The sequence below is a fragment of the Scardinius erythrophthalmus genome, assembly GCF_964197995.2.
Source record: "Scardinius erythrophthalmus genome assembly, chromosome: 23".
In the NCBI taxonomy this organism is placed as follows: domain Eukaryota; kingdom Metazoa; phylum Chordata; class Actinopteri; order Cypriniformes; family Leuciscidae; genus Scardinius; species Scardinius erythrophthalmus.
Genome location: NC_138243.1, coordinates 6162993 through 6175048, shown reverse-complemented (window position 1 = coordinate 6175048; position 12056 = coordinate 6162993). Strand labels below are relative to the sequence as shown.

Sequence of the window (12056 nt, the reverse complement as noted above, 5' to 3'; positions counted from 1 at the left end):
AGAACCCGACAGCATCACTTCCTGGCGGATCCACAGCCACTCCAGGCAATATTGGGTTTTGCGTAGGCGAGATCTACCAAGCAAATATCTGCATGTAATTTGATTGAAGTTAGCATGCTGTGCTGTGGTTTTCATCCGGGTAAGAAAGGTCATCTCCTCCGCTCCGGCCCCGGATCGATGCCAACACCACGATCTCGACAGGCCGTGTGTTTGTAAACAAGTGTTGTTTGGGGAGCCCCGCCGAGAAGCAAGATGAAGAACCCCTGGCAGAGCCGAGCGGCCCGTCGGCCAAATCCAGGCCTGAGATATAACTCCTGCCAACAGACTCCTGTGCCATGCAGCCAGAGGCCTGGCCTGAGAACTATTAGCTACGAAATACAATCTTGTATTTGCCAAACATATCTGCCCTTATATATCGCATCTGGCTAGAAAGAAGCACACAGATTCTAGGACAACGCAAAACACATTGTCTCGATTTCCATTAAAAGAAATATCAACTTGAAAAACAAATTCGATGGATACATGTGCTTGAGAAGCAATACAGTCTAAAATAAAAGTAAAAAGTAAGTTTTATATATTTTCAAACGATATATCTTAAATTAAATCTTATTTTTATTTTTTATTTTTTATTATGCACTTTTACAAGTTTGGGGTCGGTAATTTTTAGAATTTAATGTTTTTGAAAGAAGTATTCACAAATGCTGCATGTATTTGATCAAAATTACAGTAAAAACAGTAATATTACGAAATGTTATGACAATTTTAAATGGCTGTTTCTATGTGAATATAGTGTAATATGTCATTTATTTCTGTGATCAAAGCTGAATTTTCAGCATCATTACTCCAGTCTTCAGTGTCACATGATCCTTCAGAAATCATTCTAATATGATGATTTGATGATCGAGAAACATTTCTGATTATTATAGAATGTCGTATTTTAAATATAGTCAGAATAAATAAGTGACTAGTTAACTTTTGGCTAAAAAAATATACATTATGTTTCTTGCGGAAGAACATTGTTTTGGTCGTGTTTCGGCTCTGCTCCTCTGTGCAGATGAATGTAGTTTGAGGGACAAAATATCAAATAAATATTTTTTCTTGGTGAGAACTGGCGAGTCCCCGATGGAAGCTTGTCTTCGCCATGAAAAAAAAAAAAAAAAAAAAAATCCTGACTTTTTGTCTCAAAAATCAAAAATCTGTTTTTTTTTTTCTCACAATTGCATGTTTATGGGCCAGAATTACTAAATTGGGCAAATTAGCGTGAGAACTCAATTCCAAAAAGCGCCGATGGGAGTGTGAAGTTCTGCTCGTGATCTGAAAGTGAAACTCCTACAAATACATATGCAATAAGGTCAGCCGCAAAAATAAACCTGTCCACGTCTTATCAGCGCTCACTTTTCATTGCGTGTCTTTAGTAAATCCCGACAGTAGTAACGCCAAAAGGGGGTTTGTGTTGGAGCAAGCTATAAATCTGGCCCTGTGTCTCACAATTCTGACTTTATTTCTCACAATTACAAGTTTATATCTCACAGTCTTGAGTTTAAACTCATTGGAAGGGTCAAAATTGTGAGATAAAAAGTCCCAATTCTTTTATTTTATATTTTATTGTATCACTTTAGTCCAGTTCCAGTTCCATATTTCCTATAGAGTTTTGCTGTTTTAAATGATCCATGGTCAAGTTTTCTCATTCATTGTGACAATACAATTTCAGTGTCATGCTATAGCCTACTTTACACTGTGTATGGATATGACATGACACACACATAGGCGAATAGTGCATTCGGTAAATACAGGGTTTGGATGAGGGATTTTTTGCACTCTCTCATTAAGAACATTTTGTTTTTGTTTTTTAATCAGATAAAGTTAAATCAAATAGCTTTAAATTACTTCAGAGCTGGCGAAGCTACTTTGAAACTGAAGTTTGTAGATACAAGCTACTCCTAATTTAAAGCAATCAAACTATAGTCAAGCTGATATTTTGACAATGTAGTTAGAAGTGTAGCTACAGGCTAAAAACAAAACATAGCTAACTATATCAAAATGATGAATCTTTTTTTTTTATTATTATTATTATTATAAATGAATGTCTTTACATGATCTGGCCAAACATACCAGTTGATTATCATGCACATGAATTTCTAACATTGTACATGAGATGCTGATTATTAGCATGCTTGACTGTAAAGCCGTATGCACAATATCATGTGACGCTACTAGTTGAAATTAGCATGTTAATGGAAAGCTACACTATTTTAAAGATGGCTATCAAACTATTGAAAGTTAGCTGTGTTGCTGCTACTTTTAGTTAGTTACTCCCTACTAGTGACCGGGTCACCATCTGCAGAGACTCAAACGGATGTGTCGAGTTTAGTAAAACACAAGTGCTCACAGCCGCTTGCCAGAAGAGCTTTGCTGAGAGGCTTTGAGAATACTTAGTGTCACAACTCTTTTCAGAATGATACTTCATGTACTCAGCAGTCAATGAGAAAACAGTCAAGGCTCAAAAAATAATTCGGCAAAAAAAAAAAAAAGAGCTCCACAAATGTCTCCACTCATGCGTCTGTCGACATTTATCAGGGAAAGCACTTGAGAGGCATGCCAATGCTAAGCGCTAATCGCTGGCACCTGCAAACTATTCAGTTTGTTTTGAAATCCCGCTCACTCGAAAATGCTGGAAATTAGCGAGCTTTTGATCAACCTGTACAATCTGCTTCCAGTTCTAAAAATCTCCCCACTTCAGAAGTAAAAACAGAATTTATATCATCTGCGTCTTTGTAAAGATCCACGTTAGCGTGCTAATGTTCCACACACAAGCTTTGTTGACTATGCGTGGCAGCTCGCCTTGTGCTGCAGAAATGATCATTTTGCTTGTCATAATTAATAGTGTTTTAAAGAGCATAATTCCTCTGTTGATTTGAGAGTAACTTAATGAGCTGAGCAGATGTTGAAGTCATCTCTTCAGGGGGAAATACTGTACCCTCACAGCCCTGGTGAAATAAATTAGCACCCTAAGACTGTTTCTGTAACCGCATCTGCTGTGCTTTTGTGACAGAGATGCATCGGCACGGAAATAGGCACAAATATCATGTTAAATATTTCTCCCTAAATTACAATGCGGTAATAAAAGTACGTAAAGGTGGCAAAAAAAAGGCCTGAGAGTTTAGGATAATGGATTACGCAAAGTGGAAATAAATGTTTTACGCCTGCAACACCTGCGCCTGTTATTGCGTTGCTGCGCTGCGGGTCTGTAAGCCTGAGGTTCACCTCCGTATTCATATATTGATTTATAGGTCACTATCGGTTTAGCATTGCTTTGATTATAATACTTTGTTATTACTATATTATTATGGTATATGATAAGACAAACAGTGCAACTGAGGACTTGGGGATACTTATAAACTGACAATTAAAAATAAATTATTAAGAAAACTTTTTGATTAGAAATATTTACATAAAAAAAAAACAGACACCTAAAAAATTACATACAAACTGCCAGTTTTAAATAATCTCATTCATGTTAATTTAGTATATTTATAATTATTATATTATTTATTTAGATTTTTTTTTTCAGTTTTCATTTTATTTTTTCAGTTTTCCTTTTAAGTTTCAGTAAGTTTGTTGTGTGCTTTTGTCATTTCTATAAGCCAATTAACAACAACAACAACAACAACAACAACAACAACAATAAAAACTATTTTGCTTTGATGTATTCCTGTGTTGGTTTTAGATATTATAGATATTAATATTTTAACTTAAACACATTTCAGTTAGTTGCCAAGGCAAAATATTCAATTTTATTTCAATTTCATTTAGGTTTGAGTTTTTAATATAATATTTCAATTTATTTTAGCTTAATTACAAATCAAGTAAAGGTAACACTTTATTTTATAGTGTCCTTGTTACATTATGTTGCATGTACTTACCGTAGTAATACTAGTAAATTATGCTTAATCACATCCAACTAACCCTCAACCAAAACCAAATCCTACCCTAACCCTAACCCTATAGTAAGTACATGTAGTTAATTAATGTTACTCAGTACTTAAATATATAATTACACGGTAACAATGACACCTTAAAATAAAATGTAACCCAAGTAAATTAATTTAATAATTTTTGTTTTAGTAAACAATAACAACACTGATATTATGAGATTATAAAAAATAAAACTAACCAGAATTATCTCCATCTTCAATCAAACTTGTTATTATTTTATCCTATATATATATATATATATATATATATATATATATATATATATATATATATATATATATATATATATCGCATTTTTCTTTTTTTTATGCCCCAGGTTATGCTATTTTAAAGGTGCCTAATTTTGTTTTGAAGCTCCCCTACAACATGTTTACATGCATGTCAAAAAAACAAAACAAAAACAAAATCACATAATACACATTGTATCATCACATTTACTTACAGTGATAAACCTTCTTTCAGAGAGCCTGCTCTGCTCTGATTGGTCAGATGGCCCAGTCTGCTGCGATTGGTCTACTCTGCTCTGATTGGTCAGATGGCCCAGTCTGTTGTGATTGGTCTACTCTGCTCTGATTGGTCAGATGGCCCAGTCTGTTGTGATTGGTCTACTCTGCTCTGATTGGTCAGACGACCCAGTCTGTTGTGATTGGTCAACTCTGCTCTGATTGGTCAGATGGCCCAGTCTGTTGTGATTGGTCTACTCTGCTCTGATTGGTCAGACGACCCAGTCTGTTGTGATTGGTCTACTCTACTCTGATTGGTCAGACGACCCAGTCTGTTGTGATTGGTCTACTCTGCTCTGATTGGTCTTCTGCTTACAGCAGCTCTGGATCTTCCTCATCACTTGATACACAGTGACACAAACAGTAGTTTGGCGTCACTTTAATCTATCAATTCTTGCACGGGTCCTCATCTTTTGGAAGCAAAGTGGATTTGCATTAACAGCACAGAAAACAGTATCTTCTCGACATGTTGACAAAAAAAAAAAAAAAAAAAACTCTTACAGGCCTCAGCTACAACTACAGTGTTTGTTTGTGGGCAGCCAATGAAGACCATAGGCTGTCATTATGCAAATTAGGTTCAAACCTACATAGGAAGTAAGGTTCGACTCAGTTTCAGGCAGTTCAGAATCAGTTCTTTCTTTTGAGAGACAATAACTCTCTCAAAGTTGCACTTTGAAACTTTGCAGACCTTTTACATTAACAAACAGCCATATTACACACTACATGAAAGGTAATAGCGGAAAAAGCATAATAGGGACACTTTAAGACATACATGTAATGTACTGCACAGAAGGAATATCCCAGCATGTGTTTGCTTTGAATGCTGGCCTACAAAAGATCTTCAAATAGAGCTGTGCTTCAAACGAGGGAAGACAAAAGCAAGATAACGGAAAAGTGATTTTCAGTCAGTCGACACTCGACACAGTGGAAGCCTGAATTCCTCCTCAATATTTCTATAGCGATTCACGTTCAGACAGTAAAGCACCTTTGTGAGCACATCTGGTCTCAGAACTCCAGCCAAACCTCTCGCTTAGCCTCCAGCCATCCAGTTCACATAAAACATGACCGCTACTCGACACATAGAACGAGCGGATTATCCCGACCGCAGAGGCAAAGCGCTCAGCATTCCTCTGCAACCTCCACTCGGCTCACGCAAAATCCTTCATTTCAAAAGTACCTTATCAACACTAACACTTCCACGATACACACACACAGACACACTCATTAGGGGCACACAGGAGTCCCCACCCCGCTGTCTCTGGGCAATCCCCAGCAATTACAGACCCGCTTACAGATAAAGCAGATTACGCTTCAGTGTCCATTAGGGTCATCATTAGCTTAATGAAAAGTCAATGGCAGTCAGGAGAGGTCCTACTGAATTGAAAAGGTTTTAGTGCCAGTTACCCTTGTTAGCCCCCTTTTTATAAATGTGAATAAGAGGTAACATGACAACCATGAAAATGATAAATGTGGTGAATTAACTGGTCAAAGAGTGTAAAAATGCCTGCTGTTTACAGTAAACAATTTTTTTTTTTTATCACGTTAAAGGCAACAAGTAATGAAATTTTCCTTTATAAGGATTTACTCTATTTAATTCAGGTATTATTGTGCACATTATTCTAAATTAAATTGTCTGTTTTCATGATTTTTCTTTAAAATGTAATAACTTTTGCCATCTCTGAAATAACTTTCTTTTTTTAATAATATAAACAAGGTCATGTGGGTGGGGGAAATGAGATTAACCAATAATATCACCCAGTAGAAAAGAAAACTTATTTATATTGTTTAATATCTTAACTGTTTTTTTTTTTTGTTTTTTTTGTTTTTTACACTCCAAAAAATAAAGATTGTTCATTGACATTCATGTTCCATGAAGATCCTTTAACAGTTTCCCTAATCTTTCCATTGCACAAAAGGTTCTTTATAGTGGAAAAAAAAGGTTTTATGTCCACTTTAGTAGGACTTTAGTAGCCTGGTTCTACCAGACTCTCGTACATTTCATTTGTACAGAGAGTCTGGCCTAGCTCCAATGAGAAACGTTTACTTCCTTGTAGGCGGGTTCTCTGTTAAAGTTCAAAACTATTGGATCTGCCCAGAGTCACTCAGGATCTGCCATAGCCAATCGCTAACGTGTGGTCGTCCGAATGATCAGAGAATTATGTTTAGAATAAGATGTCTGTCTTTTATAAAGTTTATAAAGCGACGAGAATACTTTTTGTGCGCAAAAAAAAAAAAAAAAACGACTTTATTCCACTATTCATTTCCTTCTCTCTGTTCCTCGAGTCTTGATAAAGCAGCGCGTCTGTGTGTTGTACGTCACACGTAGGCTCACTATTGGCCGACGCTAGTCATGTGTGTGATCACATCAACGTCATCGTTCTCAGCCACTCCCTCTATTCGCTGATTGGTCCTACAAAAAATTGGTTTCTGGAAACCTAAGAATATACAGCAGTCCCAGACGTAGTACTGAAGGAAAATGAAATTGAGCGGAAGTACGTAGGAGGGCGGAGCCAGGCTAGGACTTTAGTACATTTAAGGCCGAATTTACACTGCAGGTCTTGATGGCCAATTCCAATTTGTTGACTGTTTTTTTTTTGACGACCAGGTGTCATCTTCTTTTAAAAGTAACTCATATCCGATATCTGCATTTACACAACACACTTGGTGAAACAACCCAAGGTAGAAATACTGACATGGAAAGGTTTAGGCCAAAAAGGAAGTAAAAACGGCACAATTTGCAATGGACGCAATGTTTAAAAGTCACTGTCTCTTCACCCCCAAAGGCTCAAAAGACATTAAACTTCAGCATGACTCCACTGGGTTGAGCCTTCATCCTCCACTGCGCCATTGAAAAGAGTCGTGTGATCGTGGTTGGTGTCCATCTGAACAGACGTAAAGGCACGTACCTGATTCACATCAGATTTATTCAGTGCTTGAAGTGGGGGGGAAAGGTGCCGGTACTCTATTGCCTTACTCTCACCGCCTTCACCCAGGGCCGGAATAACAATTTCCTGTGCCCTGGACAACCCGACTCAAGGCCCCCCGTAGTTAGGGGGGTTGGGGGGCATGCTCCCCCGAGAAAATTTGGATTTCTCTGATCTACATATGTGCAATTTAGGACTTTTGAAGGCCAAAAAATTATAAGAAATAGGCTATCTTTAAAACCTTGTCATTAGATTATTTGTCAATACCTGCTCTCTCCTCATCTTCATATTTCTTTTTCTCTCAGTCTTCTTATCCTGGACTATTTCTTCCCCTCCTAAAGCTGAACTTAGTCTTTTCATTTTCGCCTGTGTCAATGACGAAAGTAAACATAGGCTCAACAGATATTTATACGTTTTATGAATCATTTTCTTAGACAAGTTAATTCACTCAAGGCTACCAGGAAAGCTGTAGCCTAAGTCAGTATTGCCATTAGGAACCTTCTGCAAGCTTTGGAATTTGACAACGTCTGTTTTTAAATGTCAAAAGTAATTTTAAATAATACAAATTATACATAATGTCATATTCTGTGTTAATTTTGACCACGAACCACGTGCTGTCACTTTAATTCAGCGCGTGCAGCACAGCGAAAATAGACTCGGTGTGGAAACGATCGTTGGACTGCTCCTGTATACGCACCGCTCCTGGAACGCATTGCCGGACCGCATCCGCGTGCAGTGTGAAAGCTCTAACCTGTTAATATGGGTAAAAAAAAAAAAAAAGCTCCGCATACGCATTGCAAACGGAGTATATGTGAAATGGGCGTGACACTGACGCTTTTTTTGTCAGTGGTAGAGTACCGCCTACATGCGAGAAGTAGCGGTACGCAAGAAAACGTGCAGGTACGCTTTGGAGTAAAATGCAGAAGTGCTGGTACTGCGTACCGGTGAGTACCGCCCCACTTCGAGCACTGGATTTATTATATGAAAGAGGCCTGAAACTGATCTGACAATATTGGGAATATCTGAGAATTGGGTCGCTTGAACCATGCAATGTAAATGCAGCCTTAATGTCATGTCTGGTCTGTGTTTGTGTTTTGCTTCAGTTGGAGTTTAAGTTAGTTTAACACTGTTCTCAGTTCAGTATTCTATGTTTTCTTTGTTCATGCTCTTCTGTTTTTTTTTTTTTTTTTTTTATTGCCCTCATGTGTTTCACCTGTGTCTTGTTAAATACCTTGTTTATTCCCATTGTTTTCTATGGATACGTTTACATGACAATGATAATTTGGCAAGCAGGACGAGGCCGAGGGCCACGAGAGAACGGCGCGAGGCCGGTGGCGTAATTGATAATGAGCGACACCTGCGCGACGCACCGGTCTCGTATCTCTCACGGAGGAGCGGAAGCATAAAGGAGGAGCGACGACAGTGGAGATCGAGAGAGGCCCGGCCTGGATTTATGTTGTGTTTTGTTATATGTGACAGCAGTCGTCCGGGGGCTGCTGTCTTTACTTTCATTTTGGATTTGTTTATTTTACGTTTATTAAAGTTTTTGAATGTTTGCCGGTTCCCACCTCCTTCTTCCCACAACATGTCACCTTCCTACAGATATGCTTAAAACGGAGAAGTTTTTCCTTTGAGTTTTCTGCGTATAGACAATACCATTGTTAAAACAATCCCCATTCACACGGATCCGCGAAAACGGCTAAAAATGCTGTATTCTGCTGTCAGGCCATTAGATGGCGATGAAACACTATAGACTGAAAACGTAATATGCATGTGCATGATGTCATCGTCTTCAGAGATTTGCGCTTTTGTTGTTTACACAGAGACCGTTTTCAAAAACTTGCACTTTAAAAAAACTTTTTCAAAAGTTTGCACTCAAAACGCCATTGTCGTGTAAATGAACGGTCAAAACGCATAAAAAGTTGTACGTTTTTAGTTGAAAGCGGTGTTGTGTAAACATCCCCTATGTGTATACCTAGTTAAATACCTTAGTTTCATTTTCCCATATACATACCCCTCGGCTCCAATTTGTCCACTTTGTCAATGTTAGATGGCTGTCCTGATCATGTTTTGCATTTAAGGATCAAATATATCCCCACTCTACATCATTTACAGCTGCAAATTTTGTTTTACTCTGATATATGTCACACTGCACAAGTTAAATGAATTGCAAATGCTGTTTTAAGCTCTAGCAGACAGTATGAACTCTGTCATGTTAGGCTTAAGCATGTAATGGGAACAATTCCAGAGGGACAAATCTACTCACCGGCTTGGTTGGTAGTGACATTGAGCGAGACATACTGGCGCAAAGGGGCAGTTAGCTCCGACACCCCGTTCACAGCCTCCACCTCAAAGGTGTAGTTGGTGTGAGCCTGGAGATCCACGACCATGACGGAGGTGTTCCTCAAACCCGTCCGCTGGGGGAGGAATCGCACGTGGCTTCCGCACGGCTCGTAGTGGCCCGAATCTGTGCTGATCTTACTACACAGGATATTGTATCGAACATCTTTCCGTCCGCCTGTCTCTTCCGGGGCGGTCCACTCCAAGAAGACGCTGGTCTCGTTCACGTTGGAGATGGCGTTTCGTGGGGCGGAAGGGGGCTCTGCAAGATGATACTGTATCACGACTAAATTACAGACATTATACAAAATATGGTGCACATAACGGAGGTGGCACTTACTTGTGCAGGCCATATTGGTGGGGTCCAATTCGGTCCTGTAGTATCCCTGCTCACATTGACAGGAGGTGGAAGCCTCCACCTTGGTGAAACTTCTGGGAGGACATTTACTGCAGCTTTTGGTCTGAAGAGCTGATCGGTAAAAGCCCGGCTTACAGACTGCAGAGATATCAAGCACAATACAGAGGCGATTACATTACTAATACGATCGATCGGCGCCTTTGTACTTGTTCAGGGCTGATGAGAAAATTTAGTCATTAAAGTCAAACATTCAACAACTTAGAGCAGGTGCGCATTTCAATAGAGAGCTGATGCTTTGAACAAACAGTGCTCAGGATTTTAATTGAACCGTTACGCGTTAACGTTGACAGCCATAGTATAAATCTTCAAACATTCCCTCATTGAAACTCCACAGTTTTCACAGAAACAGGCACTGAAAGCATTAAACCACAATTTACAATATCACACCGACAAATGGAATCAGTATATCTGGTTTTTTTTTGCAACTACTTAAATGCTTCTTGATTCAGGACAGGTGCTTATGCACAGCAGACATCCTGTCAGCGCAAAACGCATTTAGATAATGTATTGCTGTGAAGAGAGAGAGAGAGAGATAGATTATCAATGGCCTCGGCAGTCCAAAGTGCACACAAAGTTCTTCTTTGTGTGCACTGACTTTTTTCTTCTGCATGACTTGCATATCCATCTTTTTCAGTGCCAACCCAATGGCCTCCAGACAAGATTTGCTCAACTGTAGCCGCCTGTCTGAGGCTGAAAATAGATCATCTTTGCCCCATTGGCAGCATTTAGATGAGACTACCCTCGCATGAGCTAAATGGATTGCTTGTTTTTGGTTAGTATGGTGAAAAATTGTGTTCCACAGAGGAGAAATATATATACAGGTTTGGAATGAAATGAGGGTGAGCAAATGGCAGAATTTTCTTTTTTAGGTGAACTATACCTTTAAAATCACCATACTGGCCCTACAGTTCGCAGAGCTGTGCTACCTAGAACTGACTCTAAGGGCCCTATTTTAACGATCTAAGCGCATGGTCTAAAGAGCAAATGTACTTAGGGCGTATCTGAATCCACTTTTGCTAATTTAACAACGGGAAAAATAGTCGGCGTACCCAGCGCATGGTCTAAAAGGGTTGTCCCTATTCTCTTAATTAGTAATGAGTGTGTTTTGGGCGTAACATGTCATAAACCAATTCATAAAACCAACCTCATCTCCCATTCCCTTTGAAAGGCAGTTGCGTGCCATGGCGGATTCGCTATTTACATGGCGGAATTTGCAAGAGGAAAGACTGAACGCTTCTCTAGCGAGGAAACGGATCTGCTCGTGCGCAAGGTTAAAGCGAGACCATCTACGGGACAAGCCGGATTCCACCACATCCTTATGTACACAATATTAATCTTTTATGGCACTGCACACATACATTTATATGCTAGCCTTCTGTGTATCATACACACCTTAATGGACATGGCTCCATGTGTTCGCCGGCCTCTTTGAAAACAAATGCACATGACCAGAGGGAGAAGATGGGAGGGTGGAGATTCGCCAACGAGTTTTTTATGACAGTGTTGTCAAATATCTATTCCGAAGCTGTAAGGGGAGCTCTATAGAGAAACCTGCGAGCAAAAAGCGAAACTGCATAGTGGCACTTTAATATTTGGCATGTTTGTGTGCTACTGCGCGTCCCTGTGTGTGTATTAAGCAGTGTACGCACATTGTGGACCCACCTATAGGCTCATATTACTAACACGCTCTTTAAATAACAAAAAATAAATAAATACTGTGCCATTGACTTTAGACCAGGTTTCAGTTGGTCAATGGCGCAGTCTATTTCAGTTGCCTCAAAAAAGCAACGCACCAACAATGCTCCTGAACACCTCATTTTCAGACCAGCAGCCCATGGCCGAACAAATAGGCGCAAATGCATTTGCTATTTAAAC

At 39.2% G+C, this 12056-nt stretch overlaps 1 protein-coding gene across 1 annotated transcript in view; it reads right to left on the bottom strand.

The window, feature by feature from the left end:
* epha5 (EPH receptor A5) overlaps nt 1-12056 on the bottom strand; it is a 99124-nt gene that overhangs the window by 37339 nt on the left and 49729 nt on the right. The window contains exons 4-5 of the mRNA XM_081354817.1: nt 10104-10259; nt 9690-10025 (exon numbers count right to left, since the gene is read on the bottom strand). Coding sequence (XP_081210943.1) covers nt 9690-10025; nt 10104-10259 — 492 coding nt within the window. The remainder of the gene's footprint in view (nt 1-9689; nt 10026-10103; nt 10260-12056) is intronic.